Source organism: Pyrgilauda ruficollis, unplaced genomic scaffold (assembly GCF_017590135.1).
Source record: "Pyrgilauda ruficollis isolate IOZ18807 unplaced genomic scaffold, ASM1759013v1 scaffold115, whole genome shotgun sequence".
NCBI classification, from domain to species: Eukaryota; Metazoa; Chordata; class Aves; order Passeriformes; family Passeridae; genus Pyrgilauda; species Pyrgilauda ruficollis.
In genome coordinates, this window is record NW_024509766.1 from 1,613,856 (window position 1) to 1,638,166 (window position 24,311).

The following is a 24,311-nucleotide window of genomic DNA, read 5'->3' on the forward strand; positions in this document are numbered from 1 at the left end:
CTCGGGGCAGCTTTGCTGGGCCTGTGTGGTGTCACCAGCTGTGCCCCTGCCCTGCAGGGTGGCACTGCCAGGAAGCCACTGTCCATGGGATCTGACCTGGGGAGGGATCCTGCAGCCCGGCTCAGATCCAGCCCCTCGAAGAGCTTTGATAATGAATCACTGTTAACGAGGTGGGGCTGGGATGTGGAGGCCACTGCATCGCTCCTGGCAGGACTTGCATCTGTTCAGAGGGAGTTTGATATTTTGTGTGGCTCTGGTTCTGCTCACTGTGAATCCTCCAGGCTCCAATCCCCACGGCTCTGCTCCTTGCTCCGTTACATCCGTGAGCTCGAAATTCCTGCTGGAACAGGAGCTGCTCCAGGGCTGTCTGTGCAGGTGTCACTTCTGAGACCAACTGGACTCCCCCAGGAGCTGAAACCACGGAAATGGCACAGCACCACCCTGGAGCCTGCAACGGAGAGCACCCAACACCTGGGATAAAAGCCTTTGTCTTTGGCCCCTGTCTGTGCAGAGCCAGCTCCTCCAGGCCCGCGTGGGCCGTTAGATCTGGAGCCTCCTGGTCCAGACCGGATCAGCCTGTGCCAACGAGCCGCTTGTGCTGGGCCCTGCCCGGCATGTCCCCGCCTCACCCCGCAGCTGCTGGCTGCCGTGGGACGGTGGAGCTCCACGGCTGGACACGGGTGGCTTCCAAAGGCGCGGGATGCTCGGAGCTGCCGGGAGTGGCTGCGAGGCCCACGTTGTCCCTTGGCGCTGCCATCCAGGTGACTGTGACCTGTCACTGCTGGGTTCCAGCTTAGGCCAGCGGGAAGGAGCGGTTTCATTGGAACCCGAGATTTCCCTGGATCACCAGGGGCAGGTTCGGGGGGAAGAGGAGGCTGCGTCCCTCGCAGCTGTCGCCGGGCTGCGGCCCCTTTAAGGGCAGTGAGGGCGGAAGCGCTGCCCGGCCGCGGCTTCTCCGCCCGTTCCGCCCGCGCCGCTCTCGCGAGATCTGCCGCTTCCGGCGCGAGCGCGGCCTTTCCGAGCAGCCCCGGCCAAGATGGTGGGTGCGGGGGAGGCCCCGCCGGCGCCATCGGGCCCCATCCGCCGCCATCCGCGCTTCACCCGCCGCGGCAGCGCCGCTCGGGCCTCGGGGCTTCCCTGGGGGATGGGGAATGGGCCTCACCGGGGCGCTGCGGGGGCCGGCCGGGGCCCAGCGCGGCGGGAGCGGGGCTGAGGGGAGGGAGCGGCCTGGGCGCCCCCCTGAGCTCGGTGGGGCCGCGGCCTTCCCGTGTGCGGGGCGGGGAGCGCGGGGCCGGGCGGCCTTGAATCCCCTGGTTCTTCTGCCGGGCCCTGCCCTGAGCCGACCTTCGTGTCCCGCTGCAGGCGGAGGTGGAGCAGAAGAAGAAGCGAACCTTCCGCAAGTTCACCTACCGCGGGGTGGACCTGGACCAGCTGCTCGACATGTCCTAGTAAGGGCTGCGGAGCCCCCGGGCTGGGGTTTGGGGGTGGGGGGAGCCGGTTCTGCCCCATACTCAGGCTGTGTTCAAATCCCGGCAGTAACGGGGCTTTGGGTGTTCCACAGCTGCTTTTTGGGCTGTTTAAAGTCCCTCAGTGGGTGACACCGCCAGTGTGGGGTCCCGGCGGCCTGTTCGCGGCTCAGTTCGGGTGATGCTGGGGGTGTGGGGTCCCTGGGGGTCTCCCTGCTGTCTACCCCATCTCAGTCTGGCTGACACAGACTTTGGGGTCTCCGCGGGGCTGTACCCCGGCTCACCTTGACCCTTGGGGGGTCTCTCCAGGACGTACCCCAGGCTCAGTTCGGGGTCCCTGGGGGTTGTTCCTGGGCTGTTCCCCGGGCTCAGTTCGGGGTCCCTGGGGGTGTCTGTGGGCTGTTCCCCAAGTTCATTTCGGGGTCCCTGGCCGTCTCCTGGGGCTGTACCCCACACTCCGTCTGGGTGATTCTGTGGCTGTGGGGTCTCTGAGCTCTCCCCAGGCTGTAGCTCAGGCTGGGTTGGGGTGTCCCTGGGCTGTTCCCCAGGCTGGGTTTGGGGTCCCTGGGCTGGGTTTGGGGTCCCTGGGCCGTTGCCCTGGCTGGGTTTGGTGTGTCCCCTGGGCTGTTCCTCAGGCTGAGTTAGGGGTTCCTGGGCTGCTCCCCAAGCTGGGTTTGGAGTCCCTGGGCTGTTCCCCAGGATCAATTTGGGGTCCCTTGGCTGTTCCCGAGGTTGGGTTTGGGGTCCTGAGGCTTTCCCCAGTCTGGGTTTGGGGTCCCTGGGCTTTTACCCAGGCTGTGTGTGGGGTCCCGGGGCTGGGTTAGGGGTCCCTGGGCTCTCCCCAGGCTCAGTTCAGTGTCCCAAGGCTCTCCCTGGGCTGGGTTTGGGTCCCTGGGCTGTGTTTGGGGTCCCAGGGCTGTCCCCAGGTTGTGTTTGGGGTCCCTGGGCTGTCCCCAGGCTGGGTTAGGGGTCCCTGGGCTGTTAGGGGTGCCGGGGCTGTCCCCAGGCTGTGTTTGGGGTCCCTGGGCTGTCCCCAGGCTGGGTTTGGGGTCCCTGGGCTTTTACCCAGGCTGTGTGTGGGGTCCCGGGGCTGGGGTAGGGGTCCCTGGGCTCTCCCCAGGCTCAGTTCAGTGTCCCAAGGCTCTCCCTGGGCTGGGTTTGGGTCCCTGGGCTGTGTTTGGGGTCCCAGGGCTGTCCCCAGGCTGTGTTAGGGGTCCCTGGGCTGTTAGGGGTCCCGGGGCTGTCCCTGAGCCGTCCCTGTCCCGCTGCAGCGAGCAGCTGATGCAGCTGTACAGCGCGCGGCAGCGGCGGCGCCTGAACCGGGGCCTGCGGCGCAAGCAGCACTCGCTGCTCAAGCGCCTGCGCAAGGCCAAGAAGGAGGCGCCGCCCATGGAGAAGCCCGAGGTGGTGAAGACCCACCTGAGGGATATGATCATCCTGCCCGAGATGGTGGGCAGCATGGTGGGCGTCTACAACGGCAAGACCTTCAACCAGGTGGAGATCAAGGTGAGCTGGGCCTGGCAGGTGGCTCTCGCACTGAGCTCAGCAGCCAGAGCGTTCACTTGTAACTCTTTGTAAATCCTGCTCGTTCCCTGTGTCTGGGGATCCAGGCTCCTTCTTGGAGCAGGGTTGGCTCAGGGGGACACCTGGAGGTGTCATCCCAGAGGGGTCTCAAGTGTGGCTCTGAAGCACTGAAGTAGCTGTGGAGTGATCCATGTGCTCAGGCCTGGCTGCCAGCACTGTTTCGGGATGAAACAGATCCCTGAGCTTTCCCAGGAGTGGAATTACCCGGGGGGTGCTGTCACTTGATGCCACCAGTGGGATTAAATGCCATTTCTTGCTCCTACCTGGCGTTCAGTCCCACCTGGAAGGGCACAAATGGCCCTGTGGCTCCCGTGTCACCATTCCCAGGAGGGGCAGAGCTGGGGAAGCCCCTCTGGCTCCATCAGGGCACCAGGGGAGGAGCCCAGCTGGAATAACCGGCTGTGCCAGGCTCCTGGCAGCCCTGGGATGGGGATGGGAGGGGGATGTCCCCGTGCCCCCTGGCTCTGTCCCCAGCACGGATCTCTCCACTTGCAGCCCGAGATGATCGGCCACTACCTGGGCGAGTTCTCCATCACGTACAAGCCAGTGAAGCACGGCAGGCCTGGCATCGGTGCCACCCATTCCTCCCGCTTCATCCCGCTCAAGTAACTCCGGGAGGGAGCCTCCTGCAGTGTAAATAAAGAATTTCCACCTGGATCCTGTCTCCTGCCTCTCCATTCCTTGGGCTGGGGTGTGCTGAACTCCACTCCACCGTCTTTGGATGTTTCCCTGAGTATTGCCAGGTTTTTGGCACTGATTTCTGTCAGCACCTGCAGCAAACAAATCATCTTCATGTGGGTTTAGTGAATGAATTAAATTCCTTGTTCTTCACTGGGAACATTTACTGGAATTGCACTTTAATATTTGCAGCATTGCCGTTTATTTGTTAATATAAATACTGGGAATGCGGAGCTGTGGAACTGGGGGAAGGCAGGGGGGGTTCCCAGGCTCAGAACCAGCCCCAGTCCCAGGAGAAGCTGCCACGGCCCATCACGGGATGTCAAAACCCCAAATGATTATTTTGTCCTTTGGGAACCCAAAGGCTTTTGGTGACAGGGATCACAGAGTGGCATGGGGTGGGGGGTGAGCAGAGGGTTTGCAGCCCAGGCTGGGAGGGAGGGATGTGTTATGGGGGATGCTCAGGGGTGATGATGATGGAAAGGAGGAGGAGATGAGGAGTTCATCTCAGGTGGATGATCTGGTTTGTCCCTGAACTGAGCCAAATGAACCCAGTGCTGGCCACCAGCGCCAAGTCCTCCGGTGAATCCATCAGTGGAGAGGGACATTTGTCCCCAGGGTGGTTTTGCCTTGTCCCTGCTGCTGGCTGGGTCCCTTGGGGACTGCTCAGGGGTCCCTCGGGGCCAGGTCCAGCTCTTTAAGACTCACACCTTCCAAATCCCATTCCAGTGGCCAGTGGTGCCTGGGCCGTGTGTCCTTCAGGGAATGTCCCCAGGCTCCGGGTCCCTTTTTGTTCAAGCAATGTGACCTTGAGAGTCCTGCTCCCACCCTCGCTGGTGGCGGCGGGGACAGGAGGGCTGGGGTCACTGTCCTGCTGGGTCACTGTCCTGGTGGGTCACTGTCCTGGTGGGTCACTGTCCTGCTGGGGTCACTGTCCTGGTCACTGTCCTGCTGGGGTCACTGTCCTGCTGTGGTCACTGTCCTGCTATGGTCACTGTCCTGGTGAGTCACTGTCCTTCTGGGGTCACTGTCCTGCTGGGTCACTGTCCCGCTCGGTCACTGTCCTGGTGGGTCACTGTCCCGGTCAGTCACTGTCCTGCTGTGGTCACTGTCCTGCTGGGTCACTGTCCTGCTGGGTCACTGTCCTGCTGGGGCCGTGTGGGGATGCCTGGAAGGCCGGGATGCCCCAGCTGCGAGGTGGGTGGCAGTGACCTCGGTGGGTGACAGTGGCCTGAGCACATGGCAGAAGCCATGGTCACGGGAGGGATCGGCTGCAGAGGGGTCGTCGTGAGGGTCCCGCTCATCCCGGGGGGGACCCCGGGGCTCAGCCGCTGCTGCCGCACCTTGGGTGTGTCCCCAAGGACACGGGGGTGGCACCGGGCGGCTCGCGGGGGACAGATTCGGTCGGGAGGGCCGGTTCGGCCGGAGGAGGCAGGTTCGGTCGGTGGGACCGGTTCGGTTTGAGGGGGCAGGTTCGGTCTGGAGGGACCGGTCCGGTCGGGAGCGGCAGGTGCGTTCCGGGACACGGGGACGGGGCAGATCCCGGCGTTTTTGCGGAGGCTGGAAAAGAGGCGGATGGAGGGGAACGGAGCCCTCCCGGGGGGTCCCGTCTCCCCCCGCCCGGCACAGTCCGGGGGGGCGCGGGGAGCCCCCGGTGCCGCCCTCTAACGGCGGCGGAGCCGCTGGAAAATCCCGACCGAGAGCGGGGGGGCGGGGGCGGGATGCGGCTGCTCGGGGCCGCGCCGGAGCCTCGCCCAGCTCCGCACCGCTCCGCACCGCCCCGCACGGCTCCGCACCGCCGGGAATGAGGTACGGCCGCACCTGCCCCCCGCGCCCCCCGAGCCCCCCGGGGGTCCCGGCGGCTCCGGCCGCTGCGGCCGCCGGGGATGGGGAAAAGCGGGAGGGGCTGCGCCGCGGGGCCGGGGGGGATCAGGGTGCGGTGTCGGCTTGCGGGGGGTTGGATGCGCCGGGGGGCTCGATCTGCGCCCCCTCCCCGCGGCGGGGATGCCCCCGGCCCTGGCTGTGCTGCGTCCTGCGGCGGGCGCGGCTCCGTCCCGCGGGACCGGGGGGATCGGGGAGATATTGGGGGACAGGAGGGTTCAGGGCAAATCAGGGGGTTCAGGGGGAATCGGGAGGGTCGGGCAGCGTTTACCCCCTGCATCCTGCAGGAACAAAGGCCGGACAATGCCGGGGCTCGGCAGGGAGTCCACGGGAGGGGGGGAAGAGGGCGCAGCATCCCCCGTCCCCATTCTCACCTTCACCCCCATCCCATCTCCATCCCCACTCCCATCCCATCCCCATCTTGCGGGCAAGGCGGGGGGGTCGTTCCTGGGGTGACAGCTGCTCCCCCCGCCTCGATGCGAGCTCGGCTCCCTGCAGACCCCCCCTCCCGATGCTCCCCCGGCACGGCAGGGCCGGGCACTGCGGCTGAGCCCCGGACTTGGAGCCCCAAAACCTCACCCAAGCCAGCCCCCCAAACCCTCCCCACAAACCCACAGCCCAAATCCACCTCCCAAACCGGTCCCTCAAAATCCTCGGCCTCTAAACCAGCACATCAACCCCACCCAAGGGGCACCCCAAGGGTCCCAGAGCCGTGTCCCCAAGCAGGGGTGTCCCCAGTCACCCTGGATGGCGTGGGGGAGGTGGCTGCACGTTCCACCCCGCTGGCTCCTGGGGTGTGGGGTGGATAAGGGGGGCCCTGCATTGTGAGGGGGCTGTGCTGGGCGTGTTGAGGACCCCAGTGCTCGCCCCACCAGGGCCCCACATCCATCCCCGGGCCACGATGTCCCTGTGTGTGTGTGTGCAGGTGCTGTGTGAGGAGAGGGTGATGGATCCCAAATCCCCATGTCCTGTGTGGGCCCCCACATGTGTGCAGGGTCGAGCTGGGGGGGGCCTGTGCTCCCTGGGGGGGGTTTGCTGTGGTCGGGGGTCCCCGGGGCCGGGTCGATCAGGCCGGGCTGGTGACAACACGCTGTTTGTTTAATGTCCCCGGGGGCTGCAGGAGCCGCAGCCGGGGCTCAGCTGTGCCTTTGGCGACGCGGCCGCACTCACGGCTGCAGTCCCTGTCCCCCGCCTCACCCGCAGAGCTGCTGCCAGGCTGGAGTGAGCGAGGGGTGCAGGGAGCTTGGGGTACCCCCAGGGCTCCCCAGGCCCTGCCCTGCCCTGCCCAGGCCAAGGTGGCTCTGCCCAAGGTGGCATCACATGTGGTGGGCAGTGGCTGGTGGGCAAGGCACTGCAGTGATGAACAGAGGATGGTGGGGTGGTGGGCAGTGGGCACTGTGGGCAGTGGGATGGGCAGTGGGCATCCTGGGCAGCGTGGAGGACAGCAGGGTGTGCTGGGCAGTGCAGCTGCTGCTTCATCTGCAGCAGCATCTGCCCTGCCAGGAAATTGCTGGATGGATCCAGGCCCCACCAGCGGCCTCGGCCAGTCCTGGGGTGCCCTCAGCAGAGAGAGGGAGATTTTGGGGATAGGAGGAGACACACCCAGGACCCTGAGGCATCACATCACCCCAGGGTCCTGCCTGGGATGCATCCCGTGGGGGGACACAAGGTCCTGTGGGACAGTGACCATCACAGTGCTGGAATGGAGCTGCAGCCCTGGCCCCCCTTTCCCACAGCCCTGGCCCCCCTTTCCCGCAGCCCTGGCCCCCCTTTCCCGCTGTCTCGCCGCTCTGTGGATGCAGGTGCGGCCCCAGCCCCTCCCCGCAGGCTGCAGATCCCGGCGCCGCTGCGGCCGCTGCGCTCAGCCGGCGCTGCCAGGAACCGGGGGGAGCAGAGCTCAGCCCCCCCTCCATCAACCCCCCGAATATCCCAGCCCTGACCCCCCGGGAGGGCAGCTGGGTTCTTACAGGGTGGGGTTCTCCCAGGGGAGGGGGCCCGGGCTGAGCAGCTGGGTGGGAACCCACAGGTTTGGGGTGCTGGGGAGGGGGGAACGTGTTCCCCTGGAAGAGTGGAAGCCCCCGGCTCCCGTTATCGCTGACAGGGCTGAACACCCCCATCCTCCACGTCTGAGCCCTCAGCAAGGGCCGGGAACCGCCTGTGCTCCCCCATCACTGTCGCCATAGCAACAGCAGGCCGTGCTCATCCCGCATCCCCTATCCCGCATCCCGCATCCATTATCCTGCATCCCGCATCCCTCATCCATCACCCCACCTCCCTCCTGTGGCGTCCTCCCTTCCACATCCCTCACCCCTCACCCTGCATCCCACATTCCATATCCTGCACCCATCATCCCCCATCCCTCTCCCTGCACTCCCCATTCCTGCATCCCTCTCCCTGCACTCCCCATTCCTGCATCCCTCTCCCTGCATTCCCCATTCCTGCATCCCTCTCCCTGCATTCCCCATTCCTGCATCCCTCTCCCCCTGCATCCCTCCCCCTCCCGAATTCCCTCCTTGTCCACCCTGCACCCCCAATCCCTCATCCCTCATCCCACACCTCCCCCCTTCCTCTGCTCCCCACCCTCTGCCCGAGGTTGTTTCTTTTCCGGGGGGAATTTTCGGCAGCTGGGGGGGGATTGACACCATGGGGGTCTTTGTCTCCCCCGGGAATCACGGGCAGATCTGGGTGGGGGGAGGGGGGCACCCCACAGCAGGGTCCATAGGGCAGGATGTGGGGTCCCCCAGCGCTGTGGGGTGCAGGGGTGAAGGAGCAGTTTGGGGGGGCCCGGGATGGCTCCTGGGGGTGTGAAGGACACCGATGGGGGGTCCTGGGGGGGTCGCTGGGTCCCACCACTGCCGGGTGGGGCCTCTGTGCTGGAAGGGGGTGCTGGGACACCCAAAAGGACTGGCGGAAGCGGAAGGGCCCCAGGGATCTGCCGTGAGCAGATTTGGGGGTGTCAGAGCCGGGGGGGGGCGATCGCTGCCGCCCCTGCCCCGCTGTGTGGGGGGATGTGGGGTGGGGGCAGCCGAGGGGAGGGGGGAGCCCCCGTCCCCATCGCCCCCCCATTGCCGGCTCCCCCCGCTCACACGTGGTGCTGACGAAGGCTCCGGGGGCCGTCGGGCTCCCGCTGCCGGCACGACCCTCGGGGGGGGCAGCGAGGGGTCCCCGGCTCCCCCTCCCCGCGTGTGACAGCGTCGTGTGTGCCCCCCCCGGGCAGGTGCGAGGGGCGGTGGGCGCTGCGGCAAGAGGAGGTTTGGGGGGGCTGGGGGTGGTTGGGGGGGCACAGGGAGGCTGGGAAGGTTTGGGGGTGTGCACAGGAGGCCGGGGGGGCCGTGGAGGGGCCGGGGCTGCCCCCGGAGCCGGAGGGAGCGGAGCGGGAGAAGGTTGGGAGAGGGAGAAGACAAAAGCGAGACAAAGGGAGCGGAGAGCGGAGCTCTGCGGAGGCTGGAAGCAGGCGGGGGCTGGGGGCGCTGGGGGGCCCTGGACCCCACCCTGAGCCGGAGCCGCCCCTCTGGGGGGGTTTGGGGGCACCGGCTCTTCCAGGGCTCGGGGGGTGCGGGTGGTGGGGTGCCCAGCGCTGTGCCGTGCTCCCCGGCAGGTCCCGGGGGGCTGTGGGGGTGCTGGGGAGCCCCCCGGGTGCTGCCCACCCCCAAACCCCCCCGCAGGCGCTGCAGGAGGTGAAGATGTCCGGCTCCATCGCCTCGTACGACCAGCTGGTGCGGCAGGTGGAGGCGCTGAAGAAGGAGAACAGCCACCTCCGGCGGGAGCTGGAGGACAACTCCAACCACCTCTCCAAGCTGGAAAATGAGACCTCGGACATGAAGGTGGGGACAGGCCCGGCTGGGGGCGGGGCACAGGCCCCGAAATGCGGGGGTTCCATCCACGTCTCCCCATCCTCAATGGCTGCACCCCTGTTTCAGGAGGTCCTGAAGCACCTCCAGGGCAAGCTGGAGCAGGAGGCCCGAGTCATGGTGTCCTCGGGGCAGACCGAGGTGCTGGACCAGCTCAAAGGTGGGTGCCCAGGCAGGGTGGGGAGGGGGAGACCCCGCCAAGCCCACCCTGACACCGCTGTCCCCTTCCCCAGCCCTGCAGATGGACATCACCAGCCTCTACAACCTCAAGTTCGCCCCGGAGGCGACGAGCGGCGGGCGCGGTGCCGAGGAGAGCCCGCCCGCCCCCGGCCCGCACCGGGACGGCCCCGGGGAGCTGGGCAGGGCCACCTTCCGCATGCTGGAGGAGCTGGACCGGGAGAGGTGATGGTCTGGGGGGTAAAAGGGGCTGGGGGGGGCCCCGGGGGTTGTGCTGATGGCGTCCTCCCCTCTCGGCAGGTGTTTCCTGCTGGGGGAGATCGAGAAGGAGGAGAAGGAGAAGGTCTGGTACTACGCGCAGCTGCAGAGCCTGGCCACGCGCCTGGACGAGCTGCCCCACGTGGAGACGGTGAGTGGGGGACACCCCCTGTGCCCCCCGAGGCCACGGGGAGCTGGCCGGAGCCTGCCCCGCTCACGGCACCCCCGGTGCCCGCAGTTCTCCATGCAGATGGATCTGATCCGGCAGCAGCTGCAGTTCGAGGCGCAGCACATCCGCTCGCTGATGGAGGAACGCTTCGGCACGGCCGACGAGATGGTGCAGAGGGCACAGGTCGGGTCCTTCACCCCCAAACTCCTCCTGCTCGGCTTCTGGGGGGCCCCAGACTGATGGGCTCAACTCTGGGTACCCTCACAAGCAGCTCTGGGAGCCCTAGACCAGCTGCTCACACCCTACTCCAGCTCCTTACACCCTCACACCCCGTTCCTTGCATCCCTACACCCATCCCTCCCTTTTCTTGTGGTCCTGGGGGGTCCCAGCCCTCTCCAACGCCCTCTGTGCCCCCCAGATCCGGGCATCCCGGCTGGAGCAGATCGACAAGGAGCTGATGGAGGCGCAGGACAAGGCGCAGCAGCCGGAGCCGCAGGTAGCGGGGCCGGGGCGTCCCTGTTCCCTGCGGGGCCATGGAGCCAGGAAGGGTGGAGGAGGGGGCCAGCACGGCCCCCCCGCCGTTGTCCCCGCGCTGTCCCCATCGGCACAGCCAGGGCTTTGTGTGGCTCGGGCACCGTGAAATGGGCAGTTGCCATGGAGACCAGAAGTAGGCCATGGCGGGCGGGCGGCGCGGGGGCTCCCGCGGCATCTGCCGCCGACGGGGACGCCAGGGTGGGCAGCCTGCCATCGTCATCGTCATCGTCATCGCCATGGGCTGCCATCGACATGGTCCCAGTGTCACCCACAGCCTCACCACTGTCACTGTCCCACTGTCACCCACAGCTCCACCGCCATCATCATCGTCATGGGCTGCCATCACCAACGCCACGCTGTCACCCACTGCCCCACCACTGCCACGGACCCACTGTCACCCACAGCCCTGCCACTGTCACCATCACAGGCTGCCATTGTCCCACTGTCACCCACAGCCCTGCCACTGCCACCATCACAGGCTGCCATTGCCATGGTCCCAGTGTCACCCACAGCCTCACCACTGTCATTTTCCCACCGTCACCCACAGCTCTGCCACTGTCACCATCACAGGCTGCAATTGTCCCACTGTCACCCACAGCCCTGCCACTGCCACCATCACAGGCTGCCATTGCCATGGTCCCAGTGTCACCCACAGCCTCACCACTGTCATTTTCCCACCGTCACCCACAGCTCTGCCACTGTCACCATCACAGGCTGCAATTGTCCCACTGTCACCCACAGCCCTGCCACTGTCATTGTGCCACTCTCACCCACAGCTCTGCCATTGTCACCATCAAGGCTGCCATCGCCATTGTTCCACTGTCCCCCACAGCCCTGCCACTGTCACCATCACGGGCTGCCACTGTCATTGTCCCACTGTCACCCACAGCCCCTCATGGCAACGCCCACAGCTGCCATCATCCCCAGACACCCCCAGATCCTCTCAGCCCCCGTTTCCAACGCCTCCATCACTCCCCAGGCTCAGCCCCAGCCCCCTCCCCGCTGCCCACCCACGCTCTCCCTTCCCTGAGCCCACGCCTGCAGCAGCTCCCCCATCCCAATCATCCCCGATTTAACCTAAAACAACAAAAACACAGCCCTGGCACTGATGGAAGCAATGGCTGGGGACGGCAGGGGGTGGCAGGAAAGTGGGGAGGGGCTGGGCAGGGGGGCGAGGGCGCTGCAATGCAGCCCCCCACCCACCTGCCCCTCCTCTGCAGCTCTGTGGGAAGGTCCCAGGCATGGAGGGGGACGGCAGCCTGGACCCCCCGACCCACCCCGAGGAGGGTGGCAACACCAAGGTGAGGGGCAGCAGCCGGAGCCCGGCTGGGCTGGGCCGAGCCCGCGGTGGGGCTGAGCGTGACCCCGTGTGCCCCCCGCAGGTGGAGGTGGTGTTCTGGCTGCTGTCCATGCTGGCCACGCGGGACAAGGAGGACATGTCCCGCACGCTGCTGGCCATGTCCAGCTCGCAGGAGAGCTGCCTGGCCATGCGCAAGTCGGGCTGCCTGCCCCTGCTCATCCAGATCCTGCACGACTCCGACGGGGAGCCGGGGCCCCCCGAGAGCCCCACGGGCGCCAAGGACGCGCGGATGAGAGCCAACGCTGCCCTGCACAACATCGTCTTCTCCCAGCCCGACGAGGGCCAGGCCAAGAAGGAGATGCGGGTGCTGCACGTGCTGGAGCAGATCCGCTCCTACTCGGAGACCTGCTGGGACTGGCTGCAGATGCAGAGCCGGGACGGGGCACGGGGCCCCGAGGGCGCCGGTAGGGGCGGGAGGGAACCACGCGTGCTGGGAGGGGCTGGGAGCATCGTGTGTGCCACAGGGGACTGACCCTCATCCCCCCGCAGTGCCAGTGCCCATCGAGCCCCAGATCTGCCAGGCCACCTGTGCCATCATGAAGCTGTCCTTCGACGAGGAGTACCGGCGGGCCATGAACGAGCTGGGTGAGCGCGGGGAGGGGGCTCCTTCCCTCTGCACCACACCCAGACGGGCTGCTGGAGGTGGGGGAACCCCAAATGACCCCTGCCCCGCCCCACAGGTGGGCTGCAGGCCGTGGCCGAGCTGCTGCAGGTGGACTACGAGATGCACAAGATGACCAACGACCCCCTGAACCTGGCGCTGCGCCGCTACGCGGGGATGGCCCTCACCAACCTCACCTTCGGAGATGTGGTCAACAAGGTGGGGGGAGGCGGTTTGGGGGGCATCAGCAGGGTCTGGGGGGCATCAGTGGAGTTTGGGGGGATCAGCAGGGTTTGGGGGGCATCAGCAGAGTTTGGGGGGATCAGCAGGGTCTGGGGGGCATCAGCAGAGTTTGGGGAGATCAGCAGGGTCTGGGGGACATCAGCAGGGTGTGGGGGAGATCAGCAGGGTCTGGGGGACATCGGCAGGGTCTGGGGAGCATCAGCAGAGTCTAGGGGTTGCAGTGTCACCCTCACCACCTTGTCCTCCCCACAGGCCACGCTGTGCTCCCGCCGGGGCTGCATGGAGGCCATCGTGGCTCAGCTGGGCTCCGACAGCGAAGAGCTGCACCAGGTGGGTGCTGGTGGGGCTCCCTGTGGTGGGGGACAGGTAGGGGGACAGTCCCTGTGCCCATTCACCCCGCTCTGCCTCTCCAGGTGGTCTCCAGCATCCTGAGGAACCTCTCCTGGCGCGCTGACATCAACAGCAAGAAGGTGCTGCGGGAGGTGGGCAGCGTCACCGGGCTGATGCGCTGTGCCCTGCACGCCGGCAAGGTGAGCCTGGGGTGGGTGACAGAGGGCACAGTGACCAGACAGACCTGGCAGGGCTGTGTGTCCCCCTGGGGTGGGTGACAGCAGGCACAGGGTGACAGGACAGGACTGACAGGAGTTGTGTGTCCCCTCCCGGGGCAGGAGTCGACGCTGAAGAGCGTCCTGAGTGCTCTGTGGAACCTCTCGGCGCACAGCACGGAGAACAAGGCGGCCATCTGTGGGGTGGAGGGGGCCCTGGGCTTCCTGGTCAGCACCCTCACCTACAAGTGCCAGAGCAACTCCCTGGCCATCATCGAGAGCGGCGGTGGCATCCTCAGGAACGTCTCCAGCCTCGTTGCCACACGGGAGGATTACAGGTGAGGGGCATCACGGGGTGGGGCCACACCTGAGGGCACCACGGACCTAGGGATGGCATTGGGGGATGCTGCAGCTGGGAGTAGGATGGGAAGAGGGGATCCCAGGCTCTATGGACCCCAGGATGGCACCAAGGGATGATATGGCTGCAGGTACAAGGGGGATGGAGATGGGGGACCCTGGGCACCAGTGGTGGTGTTGGGGGGTGCTGCGGGATCGGAGGGCACTGCAGACCCCAGCAACAGCACTGGGGGGATGGCTGGGCAGGGGTGGGGTCACCCTGCACCCCTGGAATGGGGCAGGGAGTGGATCCAGGACCACCCTGATGGCCGGGGGGGTCCCCTCTGTCCCGCAGGCAGGTGCTCCGGGACCACAACTGCCTGCAGACGCTGCTGCAGCACCTGCGCTCGCACAGCCTGACCATCGTCAGCAACGCCTGCGGCACCCTCTGGAACCTGTCAGCCCGCAGCCCCCGCGACCAGGAGCTGCTGTGGGACCTGGGGGCGGTCAGCATGCTCCGCAACCTCATCCACTCCAAGCACAAGATGATCGCCATGGGCAGCGCGGCCGCGCTGCGCAACCTCCTCACCAACCGGCCCCCCAAGTACAAGGACGCGGCCGTGGTGTCACCGGGCTCCTGCATGCCCTCGCTCTACATGCGCAAGCAGAAGGCGCTGGAGGCCGAGCTGGACGCCAAACACCTGGCTGAGACCTTCGACACCATGGAGAAGCAGAGCCTGAAGGGCCAGAGCGCCAAGAAGCCGATGCGGCACATGGAGAGCCTGGTGAAGGACTACGCCTCCGACTCCGGCTGCTTCGACGACGACGAGGTGCCCAACATCTCCACCGGCGTGGAGACGGCCAGCGCCTCCGTCCTCTCCATGTTCCTCAACTCCTCCTTCCTGCAGGGCCAGGCGCTGCCGCGGGCGCTGGCACAGCGGCGCTGCCCGGAGCCGGAGAAGGACGGCAGCGGGAAGGCGGCCGAGCCCAAGAAGCCGCCGCTGCCGGAGGACGACGTCTCGCTGGCCGCCGAGAAGTTGGCCAACAAGATCTCCAGCACGGTGGCCAAGATCGACAAGCTGGTGGAGGACATCTCCACCATGCATAACTCCTCGGACGACAGCTTCAGCCTCAGCTCCGAGGACCACTGCCTGGACTGGCAGTACGGCCCCGAGGACGGGCACGAGGCGCGCGCCCAGTCCTGCTCGCCGTGCCGGCTGTCGGACGCCGGCGGCTTCGCCAAGCGGGAGAGCCTGAGCCGGGCGCACACCCTGCTGCGGCTGAAGACGGCCTACACCAGCCTGTCCACCGACAGCCTCAACAGCGGCAGCACCAGCGACGGCTACTGCACCAAGGAGCACATGAAGCCCTGCCCCAGGGCCGCCTTCCTGGACTACCGGGACGAGCTGCAGCGCTACCAGAAGAGGCCCAGCAGGCTCGACCTCAAGAGCATCCTGGGCAAACCGGAGCGAGCCGAGCCGCCCGCAAGGGAGCCGGCCGAGCCAGACAAACCCGAGCAGCGGGAGCTGCCCGAACGGGCCAAGAAGATGGTGACATTCCCCAGCCCCAAGGTGCCGGAGAAGGAGACTGAGTGGAAGAAGGAAGTGGGCACCAAGCCCCCCACTGACCCCCATGTTCGCACCATCAAGCTCTCTCCATCCTACCAGCATGTCCCCATGCTTGAGACCCTGGCCAAGAGCAGCACGGCTGCTGGCCACCAGCCTTCCCTCCTGGGCAGGAAGCAAGCCTGGCTCCCCCCGGCGCTGCTGCAGGCGGCCGAGCCCCTGAGCAAGATCCCGGAGAAGCTGCCGGCCCAGCCACCGGCCTCGGCGGAGCAGGAGTCGGTGCAGAAGTACTCGGTGGAGGACACCCCAATCTGCTTCTCCCGGTGCAGCTCCCTGTCCTCCCTGTCCTCGGCAGACAACGTGCTGGACGGGCAGAGCCACAGCGAGAACGACCTGGATAGCGACTCGTCCCTGGAGATCCTGGAGATGGAGGAAGGGGACGCAGAAGGGGAGGATGGGAAGCAGGAGAAGGAGAAGGTGGTGGATACAGGTCCCACCACGCCTGTGGGGATCTCCCAGCCCATCACCATCCCCTTCCCGAAGCGTGACAAGGTTTTCCTGCGGGAGGCCTCGCCCTCGCGCCAGGAGGACCTGACGCCCTCGAGCTCCTCAGAGAACTACATCCAGGAGACGCCACTGGTGATGAGCCGCTGCAGCTCCGTCAGCTCCCTGGGCAGCTTCGAGAGCCCCTCCATCGCCAGCTCCATCCAGAGCGACCCGTGCAGCGAAATGATCAGCGGCACCATCAGCCCCAGCGAGCTGCCCGACAGCCCCGGGCAGACCATGCCCCCCAGCCGCAGCAAGACCCCGCTCTTCGAGCTGGGCTGCCAGCCGGAGAAGGAGACCAGCCAGTTCAACATCCAGTGGGAGAACAACGTCAAGAAGTTCATGGAGATCACCGACTTCAAGGAACGCTTCCAGCTGCCCCAGGACCTGGACTCCATGGTTTACTTCACGGTGGAGAAACCCAACGAGAACTTCTCGTGCGCCTCCAGCCTGAGCGCCCTGCCCCTCCACGAGCACTACGTGCAGAAGGACGTGGAGCTCAAGCTGATCCCCACCTTCCCGGAGAAGAACAGCCTGAACTTCGCGGCTCACGAGAAGCGCGAGGAGCGGCGGGAGGAGCGGTACCTGGAGGGCCGGCGGAGGGCGGAGCGCCCCGAGCCTCCCGACGACGACGACATCGAGATCCTCAAGGAGTGCATCAGCTCGGCCATGCCCTCCCGCTTCCGCAAGGTCAAGACCTCGCTGCTGTCCGGGCAGGTGCTGCACCCGCAGACCAAGAAGCCGCTGCACGTCCCCGTGTACATGCTGGTGCCGGCCCACACCCACCCCGGCGTCCCCAAGCACCTGCGAGCCACCGCCCGCGACCTCTTCAAGGACGACGACTCCTTCACCGACTCGGCCGACGGGACCCCCGTCAACTTCTCCAGCGCCGCCTCGCTGAGCGACGAGACCCTGCGGTACCCGGCGGGCGAGGAGGCCGAGCACCCCCTGGCCGAGCGGCGCCGCCAGCCCGGCACCATCCCGGCCCGCAGGGCCGCCTCCGGCAGCTCGGCCCCCGCCCGCCTCGGCTCCGCCGGGAAGGGCAAAGCGGGCCCGGGCCGCGAGGAGGGGAAGAGGGGCCAGACCCTCCCGAAGGGCGCAGCCAGCCTGGAGCTGGGGGTGGGCCGCGCCAGCGGTGCCCCCGGGAGGAAGGATGAGGCTCTGGAGGACGGGGTGGTGTTCCAGTCGCTATGCCACACCACGCCGACGGAGGAAGCCGTCTACTGCTTCTACGACCCGGATTTGGACGAGCTGCCCGAGGCGGGCAGGGACGGGTCCGGCAGCAGAGCCCAGCCCGGCCGGGCACCGCGGAGGGAGCGCTGGGGAGGCTCCGTCCCACAAAAAGACCCCGAGCCCGGCTCCCGTCCGGCGAAGACGAAGCCTCAAAACAACCTGATCGCCGACGAGACGCCGCCGTGCTACTCCCTGAGCTCCTCCATGAGCTCCCTGAGCGACGCCAACCTCTCCGAGGGCGAGGAGCGGGGCCAGCCCTGCGGCAAAGCCGCCTGGCCGCGGTCAGCCGCAGTGGGGCAGGCGCAGGGGGGCTCGCCCAGCTCCCCCAGCCTCAACTCGGAGGATGATCTGCTGCAGAAGTGCATCGGCTCGGCCATGCCCAAGCGCCGGCGGCCCGCGGCTCGCCGCAGGCTGGTGGAAAGAAAGCAGAAGCCGCCGGGCGCCGGAGGGAGGGAGCGGAAAGCCGAGGCCAGGCATCACCCCGAGGAGGACGCCGGCTCCGACAGGGGCTCAGACCTGGACAGCGTGGAGTGGCAAGCCATCCAGGAGGGAGCCAACTCCATCGTCACCTGGCTGCACCAGGCTGCCGCCTCCCTGTCCCGGGAGCCTTCCTCCGAGTCCGACTCCATCCTGTCCTTCATGTCGGGGCTCTCGGTGGGCTCCACGCTGCAGCTCTCCCTGGGCAGGCAGGACAAGCAGCGGCCCGGCAGCGCCTCCGGCCGGGACCCAGCGAGGAGGGAGCACAGCAAGGGCCGCCCGGAGCGCAAGGACGCGGCCGGTGCCCGTCCCGCCGCCCGCGCCAGCTCCAGGGCGGAGCGGAGCCCGGCGCCCTCCAAGCCGGTGCCCAACCTGCCCGTGGTCTTCCGCGGCAGGACCGTCATCTACATGCCCAGCCTGGCCAAAGATGCCCCCAGCCCACGGGCCACCCCGAAGAAGACCCCTGCGGCCAAGCCCGAGGCGCCGCCGGCCAAGAACCTCTCCCTGAGCCAGCAGCGCTCGCGGAGCCTGCACCGGCTGGGCAAAGCCCCCGAAACCGGGGAGCTGGCGCTGCCCAAGAGGAGCACGACCCCGCCCGCCCGCATCGGCAAAGGCCCCCCCTCCTCGGGCTCCTCCCGCACCTCCACGCCCTCCCAGCACGCCCCCAAGAAGCTGCCGTCGCCCTCCCAGGTCACCAAACAGGGCGGCCCCGCTGCGGGCAAGGCCAGCGGCTCCTCCTCCCCGCCGGGACCCCCGGGCAGAGCCCCGGCCCCCAGATCCCCGGCTCCCAAGCAGTCCAAGACGCAGAAGTCGCCCGTGCGCATCCCCTTCATGCAGAAGCCCAGCAGGAAGGTGCTGCCGGGCCGGGGGGCCATGCCGGTGCTGGAGGAGCAGGTCGATGGCTCCAAGGCTCGGCCGGGGGGGCCGGGGGGCAGCCGGCTCAACCTGGTGCGGATGTCATCCGCCCGCTCCAGCGGGAGCGACTCCGACCGCTCCGGCTTCCTGCGCCAGCTCACCTTCATCAAGGAATCCTCGAGCCTGCTGCTGCGGCACCGCTCCGACCTGTCCCCGGCGCCGCCGGCCACCTCGCTGCCTCGCCGGGGCTCTCCCCAGCGCAGCCGAGCCGCGCTGCCGGCCGTGTTCCTCTGCTCCTCCCGCTGCGACGAGCTCAAGGCGGCCAAACCGGCGACCCCCGGCCAGCGGCCGCTCATCCCCAGAGCCCAGCCCGGCGGCAAAGCCACGGCCGGGGCCAAACCGCCTCGCCGGACCAGCTCCGAGAGCCCGTCCCGGCTGCCGGTGAAGAGCAGCGTGCCCGCGGCCGAGCCCTTCAAGCGCTACTCGTCCTCGCCCAACATCAGCGTGGCGCGGCGGGCGGCCAGCCCGTCCTCCGTGCGCTCCGAGGCGGCGGCGCGGCGGCGGCAGAACGAGCCGGCTCCCGGGGGGCCGCAGGGAAAGCCGCCGGTGGTGGTGATGAAGGGCACGTGGCGGAGGATCCGCGACGAGGACATCCCGCACATCCTCAAGAGCACGCTGCCCTCCTCCGCGCTGCCGCTGGCGGGCTCCGGCGACGAGGAACCCCCCGGCACCCCCGGCACGCCCAGGAAAACCAGCGACGCCGTGGTGCAGACCGAGGACTTCGCCACCTCCAAGACCAACTCCAGCACCTCTCCCACGCTGGAGACCCGCGAGGGACCCCCTCACCCCCGCGCCACCGGCGACGGCGAAGCCCCCGCGCCCGCCAAGGCCGCCCTGCCCATCTCCTTCGGGCACGAGGCGCCCGCCGGGACCTTCCCCGGCAGCCGGCACGGCTCCCCGAGCAAGGCCGCCCGTGTCACCCCCTTCAACTACGTCCCCAGCCCCATGGCAGTGACGGCGGTGGCCGACAAGGCGGTGGAGAAAATCCAAGCTTGATGATGCCCCAGCGAGGGTCCTGCGACGCCCCCAGCCCCACAGGAGCTGGCCAGGACTGTGTTTGGGACACACGTGGGGATGTGGGACAGCTGGGGACCAGCGAGTCACCCCACCCCGCTGCTGGCCCTGTCTGGGGTCTTGCTGAAGCATCACCATTCCCAGCAGCAAGGACTGGACAGAACTGGGAACGTTCCGGGTTCAGCCCGAGCTGGGGTGGTTCTCATGGACCATCGCCTCCCACTGATGGACGCCCAGGGACAAAGTGAGGTGGGGCTGTGTCCCCGTGTGCCCCCATCCTGCTCACCCAGGGGCTGAGCCAGGGCCTGATCCCACACGCCCGGGAGCTGACACAGCACATGCAGGAAAACCCCACACGCTCCAGCCCGTCTGGCACTAGCTCTGGCTCATTTATTAACCAGGGAATAGGGAAGGGATGCAGAGGAGAGGATTTGGAGGGGGAGATGGGGACCAGGACCCCCGTTTGGAGGACCAGGACCCCCGCTGGAGATTTCTGATGGCTGAGGGTGACCTGTGCTGGTCCAAGGGGATGGCAGGAATTGGTGCAGGAGGAGCCGGGCAGGGCTCATGGGGGTGGCCGGGGTCTCGATGGGCTCATCCCAGGGGCTGCTCACGCGGTGCTGTCACCAGGCTGGGGGGCTGCTGGGGAGGGGACAGGGTGCTGAGCTGGCACCAGGATGCCCAACCCCCAGGAAAGGGTCTGGGGTCCCTCACTTCCACCACAGCCCCCCAGCCTCCCACCCGCAGGGCAGGAGAGCCTCGGCTTGCAACCAGGATCCCGGTGTGTCCTTGTGGATGTGGACACGAATCCATCCAGGACTGGATTACGCCCACGAGCACAGGGCCTGCCAGCCCCAAAACCCTGGGGACACCCCCACTCCTGCTGCCAGCCATGCCCAGGTGCCAACTTTGGGGTGTGTGGAAAGTGCCTCAGCCCCGGGGATGAGCTGCAGAGGGACCCCCAACCCAGGTGGTCCCAGACCCCTTGGATACCTCCAGTCCTGCACCATCACTCCCTCCTTTGGGTGGGGTGACTTGTGCCCCCCCCCATCCCAGTGCCATCCCAGGGGGGACTGTAGGGACAGACACAGGGCTATGGGGACATGTGCAGGGGACACGCCTGGGTGGCTGTGGGGACACAGTGAGGAGCTCTGGGCTGCACTGGGGACACACAGTGGGGCCAGGGAGACATCAGGACCGTGGGGATACACAGGGATGGGCATTGGGGTCGTGGGGATGGGCACACCCCGGTGCTCACTGGAGCCCCCCTGCCCTGGCAGTGCCTGGCACGGAGGGACCAGTGGCCGGGACTGAAGAAAAGCAGGAAAATCCCAGGAGCAGCACTCCCGAGTGCTGTAACGGAGCGCAGGGGTGGCAGGAGGGCCAGCATCGCCCCCCGGCTACAAGCCACCGCCCTCCTCCTCCTCCTCCGACAATCCTGCCGGGCTCCGCTCGCCGTCACTGTATCTATGTACTAAGGATGTTATTTTACCAGACTCTGGACAGTATTCCCAATTAAAAGCCAACCTGTGTAAATAGGAAGGGGTGTTCGGTCTATCCCGTGTGTTTGGGCTGGCCGGATCCGCAGCCCCTCCGCAGCGTTTTCTGGATCCATTTCTTGTATTTCACAGTCGAGGTGGCCACGGGTGGCTTGAAAGGGTCAGCGGCGTTCTTGCTGTTGAAGGACATCACGCCGGCCACTGCCGGCCGCTTCCCGCACACCAACGGCCCCCCCGAGTCACCCTGGGGGGGGGTGACACCGGGGAGTGGACCAGGCGACAGGGACCCCCACCATGGCCGGGAGAACATCTCACCTACTCAAGGTGAGCATCCCCCCAGCAGCCGGGCTCGGCTTTCTGTAGCCCTCGGACCCCCAGGCTCTCACCTTGGTGGGGCCCGAGCCGCGGTGCTGCCCGTGGAAGCAGATCATGCCGGGGCCGATTTCACCGCGCCAGAAGCGGCTGTTGTTGCACATTCGCTTGTCCATCACCGTCACATTCAGCTCCTGCAGGGTGGGCGACAGCCTCCGGCCCTGGCGGTCCACGACCCCCCAGCCCGCCACGCTGCAGCGCGCCCCCGGCGCCGGTTCCCGGCTCGCCAGCGGGATCAGCTGCCGTGTGCTGCTCAGGGTCACCTTCCCGTCCAGCTGCGGGCGGGGGGCGGCGTCAGAACCCCCCCATGGGCAGAGGGGCTGGCAGGGAGCACCCCCACACCGCGGGTGCTGGGGTCAAAGGGGAGCACCCCAGTGCTGCAGGCGGGGGATTGAGGGGGAGCCCAGGGGGGCAAGGGGAGCACCGAGCTTGTGCAGCGCCAATGGGAGCGGGGAGATGACACCCAGGTGTGAAATCTCTTGGGGGTGAGAAGAGGAAATGTCACCCCGCCGCTCGCCCCGGCTGCGAGCGCAGCTGCACCGACCCCGCGCGAACTCCCCGCCCTTCCCGGCAGCGCTTCCCGGCACCGCCGCCGCTCCAGCCCCGCTCGGAGCCCTCCCCGCGGCCGGCCCGAGCCCCACCTGGAGCAGGAGCAGGTCGTTCTCCATCGTCCGTCGGTTGTAGCCGGGGTGGGGACAGGCAGCCCGGATGGAGAAGGTCTGCGTGCTCGCCCCGCGCTTCTGCCACTCGTGCAGCCCCACCACCAGCCGCCCCTTGTCCCACGACCTGCCCCGCGCCGGGAGCGGGGTCAGTCCGGTGCCGCGCACCCGGAGCCCCGTCCCCTCCCCGGGCAGGACACAGCCGTGCCGAACTCACCCCCGAGGCTGGCAGTGCGCGGCCGTCAGCGCCCAGCTCCGCTGCAGCAGCGCTGCCCCGCAGGCGTGAACCCCCCGGAACTGCAGGGACACCATGTAGGGCCGGGAGCGAGGTTTGGCATCGTGTCCCCCGATGATGGACGGCTGGAGCCAGGTCCTGTCCCCACCAGCTCCTGCCACCGCCCCGGCCAGTGACTCCGAGCCCACGCCGGATCCACCGGCCCGGTGCTCACCCCACGGGAGGGGCGGCAGCAGCAGCAGCAGCAGCGGCCCCAGGCAGCCCCTCGCCCCCATCCCGCCCTCTCCGCGTTTCCCGGAGCAGCCGCCGAGCTGGAGGAGCCCCGGGTGGCGTGTGACAGCGGGGCAGGGCAGCAGCGGGGCAGGGATGCAGCTCAGGGGGGCAGGAAGGGGAAGAAGCACCCACAAGGTCACACCTGTGGGGGTGGGAAACACCCACGGCCCCCCCAGCGCTCGGCTCTGCAGACAGAAATTGACACCCTCAACTCCAAAAATGCAGGTTTGTGACATTTGTGACAGCCCACAGCGCTGGCTGACCCATTCCCACCACCTTTATTAGCAAAACAGGGCAGTTTTTCACACCATGGGGCGGTGCTGGCCCCCGACCCAGCCCCCCTGGTGGTCCCTCAGTTCGTCCCCTCGGGCGGGACCCGCCTGGCCCCGCTCCTTGGGCGGGACCTCAGGCTGGCCAGCAGCCGCTGGAAGAAGAACTCGTTCTGGTATTCCAGCGGGACGAGGTGCTGCAGGAACGGGGGCACCTGGGCCCTGCTCACCCCCACGCACACGGGGACCACCCTGGGGCCGCGCTGGTGGACATTGTGGAACAGGTTCCACTGCGACACGCGCTGGCACCACCGGTCACCCAGGGACTTGGCCGAGAGGAGCAGGATGGCCACCCGGCTGGCCTCGATGACCTCCACGGCCGAAAGGACGACGGATGTCCCCGCCACTTGGTCCTGGTGCTCGGTGAAGCCCCGAAATCCCTCGTGCCTCAGGCGCTCCGCGATGCGGGAGGCGACGTGGTCATCCTCGGGGAAGTACCAGAGGGAAAAGTCGTAGGGAGCAGAGGACGTGCCACCCACGGGGGACATGGCAGCCGGTTCAGGGGCAGAAGGAGGGGTGCAAGCTTTTGTCCCAGCAGCAGGAAAGTGCCACCGTGCCGGCCTGGCGGGTCCCGGTGTTCCCTGGGAAAAAGTCACTGGGGTGGCACAGCCGGGGCTGTCCTGGCAAATCCGGATCCTCCCGATGCAAACGGCTTTGGGAAGGTGAAACCACAGTGCGGCGTGTCCCGAGGCGCCCAGCACGGTCCCTCAGAACGCCTTCTGCCTCATCTCGGCGATGCCGCGCTCCAGCGCCTCCCCGACCCTCTGCAGCTCCCGGCGCCGCTCCCGCAGCCGCTCCCGGGACTGCTGCAGCCCTGCGTTCATCCCCACGTAGGAGCGGATCTGCCGGTAGAGCCGCTCCCGCTCCTCGGCCGCGGGCTCGGGGCAGCCTGGCGGGCAGAGCCGGGACTCAGCGGGGCCGGGGGGTCCCCGCGTCCCCCCTTCCCCAGCGAGGGCTCACCTGGAGCGGGGCCGTGGTCCTGGGGGGGCTCGGCGGGCAGGACGAACACGGGGTCGGAGGGGAGCGTGCCCTGCACGTCGGCCAGGATCTGCTCCGCGCTGGGGGGCTCAGGGCGGGTGGGCAGCACCCGCTTGGCCTTGGAGCTCATCCCGGGGCGGGGGGTTCATGTGGGAGGGGCTGCGGAGGGCGGAGGTGAGGGCGCTGCGCTGCCCCCACCCCGGACGGACAGACAGACAAACACACACACACACCTCCCCTCCCTGTTTCTATCCCCCCAAGACGGACAGACCCCCTGTGCTGCCCTTTGGACAGACAGACGGACTCCCCCCCCGCAGCAGGCAGAGCCCCCCTCACTGTGCCCCGGAAGGACAAACAGAACACCCCCCCACCTTCCCCTCCGGACAGACAGACAGACAGACAGACACCTGCCTGCCTCCCAAACAGACACACAGATCCCCTGTGCTGCCCCCTCCGCGAGACAGACCGACTCTCCCACCCCGCCCTTTGAACGGACAGACAGACGGACAGACCCCTCCCTGCCCCCACCCCCG

General features: G+C 67.7%; 4 protein-coding genes across 14 annotated transcripts in view; 2 read left to right on the plus strand and 2 right to left on the minus strand.

Annotated features, from left to right (window-relative positions):
- Positions 1-906: 906 nt before the first annotated feature.
- On the plus strand, positions 907-3,707 carry RPS15 (ribosomal protein S15). Its single transcript, XM_041482284.1, has 4 exons — positions 907-1,039; positions 1,363-1,448; positions 2,738-2,972; positions 3,546-3,707. Exons 1-4 carry the CDS (start codon positions 1,037-1,039, stop codon positions 3,657-3,659), a joined length of 438 nt encoding a protein of 145 aa, XP_041338218.1. The 5' UTR covers positions 907-1,036; the 3' UTR covers positions 3,660-3,707.
- A 5,585-nt stretch (positions 3,708-9,292) lies between these two features.
- APC2 (APC regulator of WNT signaling pathway 2) lies at positions 9,293-20,878 on the plus strand. The gene is made up of 17 exons (XM_041480888.1): positions 9,293-9,433; positions 9,530-9,620; positions 9,694-9,862; positions 9,938-10,046; positions 10,134-10,247; positions 10,483-10,560; positions 11,819-11,899; positions 11,981-12,413; positions 12,454-12,543; positions 12,639-12,778; positions 13,055-13,132; positions 13,216-13,332; positions 13,471-13,685; positions 14,039-15,179; positions 15,300-16,586; positions 16,629-18,194; positions 18,228-20,878. The coding sequence occupies exons 1-17, from the start codon at positions 9,293-9,295 to the stop codon at positions 19,413-19,415; spliced, it is 7,038 nt and encodes a 2,345-aa protein (XP_041336822.1). The 3' UTR covers positions 19,416-20,878.
- An 88-nt stretch (positions 20,879-20,966) lies between these two features.
- On the minus strand, positions 20,967-22,707 carry LOC121361027 (granzyme M-like). The gene is made up of 4 exons (XM_041481332.1): positions 22,181-22,707; positions 21,946-22,090; positions 21,319-21,579; positions 20,967-21,176 (listed from the first exon to the last, which is right to left on the minus strand). Exons 1-4 carry the CDS (start codon positions 22,705-22,707, stop codon positions 20,988-20,990), a joined length of 1,122 nt encoding a protein of 373 aa, XP_041337266.1. The 3' UTR covers positions 20,967-20,987.
- CUNH19orf25 (chromosome unknown C19orf25 homolog) overlaps positions 22,692-24,311 on the minus strand; it is a 1,932-nt gene continuing 312 nt past the window's right edge. For 10 of the 11 annotated variants that reach the window (XM_041481400.1, XM_041481382.1, XM_041481409.1 and 7 more), the window contains exons 2-3: positions 23,761-23,937; positions 22,692-23,689 (exon numbers count right to left, since the gene is read on the minus strand). In XM_041481400.1, coding sequence (XP_041337334.1) covers positions 23,508-23,689; positions 23,761-23,908 — 330 coding nt within the window. In that variant the 5' untranslated portion in view covers positions 23,909-23,937 and the 3' untranslated portion in view covers positions 22,692-23,507. Of the gene's footprint in view, positions 23,690-23,760; positions 24,225-24,311 lie in introns of those variants that run through there. The other variant, XM_041481348.1, reaches the window with a different exon arrangement.

What these genes read in the sequence shown, in the direction of transcription:
- RPS15 (XM_041482284.1), top strand. An exon ending in CAGCTGCTCGACATGTCCTA is followed by an intron (nt 1,449 to 2,737) that starts GTAAGGGCTGCG and finishes GTCCCGCTGCAG; the next exon opens with CGAGCAGCTGATGCAGCTGT. An exon ending in TCAACCAGGTGGAGATCAAG is followed by an intron (nt 2,973 to 3,545) that starts GTGAGCTGGGCC and finishes CTCCACTTGCAG; the next exon opens with CCCGAGATGATCGGCCACTA.
- APC2 (XM_041480888.1), top strand. Translation starts at nt 9,293, where the DNA reads ATGTCCGGCTCCATCGCCTCGTACGACCAGCTGGTGCGGCAGGTGGAG. An exon ending in AGGAGGGTGGCAACACCAAG is followed by an intron (nt 11,900 to 11,980) that starts GTGAGGGGCAGC and finishes TGCCCCCCGCAG; the next exon opens with GTGGAGGTGGTGTTCTGGCT. An exon ending in GCCACACGGGAGGATTACAG is followed by an intron (nt 13,686 to 14,038) that starts GTGAGGGGCATC and finishes TCTGTCCCGCAG; the next exon opens with GCAGGTGCTCCGGGACCACA.
- LOC121361027 (XM_041481332.1), bottom strand. Translation starts at nt 22,707, where the DNA reads ATGTCACAAACCTGCATTTTTGGAGTTGAGGGTGTCAATTTCTGTCTG. An exon ending in GCGCACTGCCAGCCTCGGGG is followed by an intron (nt 22,091 to 22,180) that starts GTGAGTTCGGCA and finishes GGCGCGGGGCAG; the next exon opens with GTCGTGGGACAAGGGGCGGC. An exon ending in ACGACCTGCTCCTGCTCCAG is followed by an intron (nt 21,580 to 21,945) that starts GTGGGGCTCGGG and finishes CCCCGCCCGCAG; the next exon opens with CTGGACGGGAAGGTGACCCT.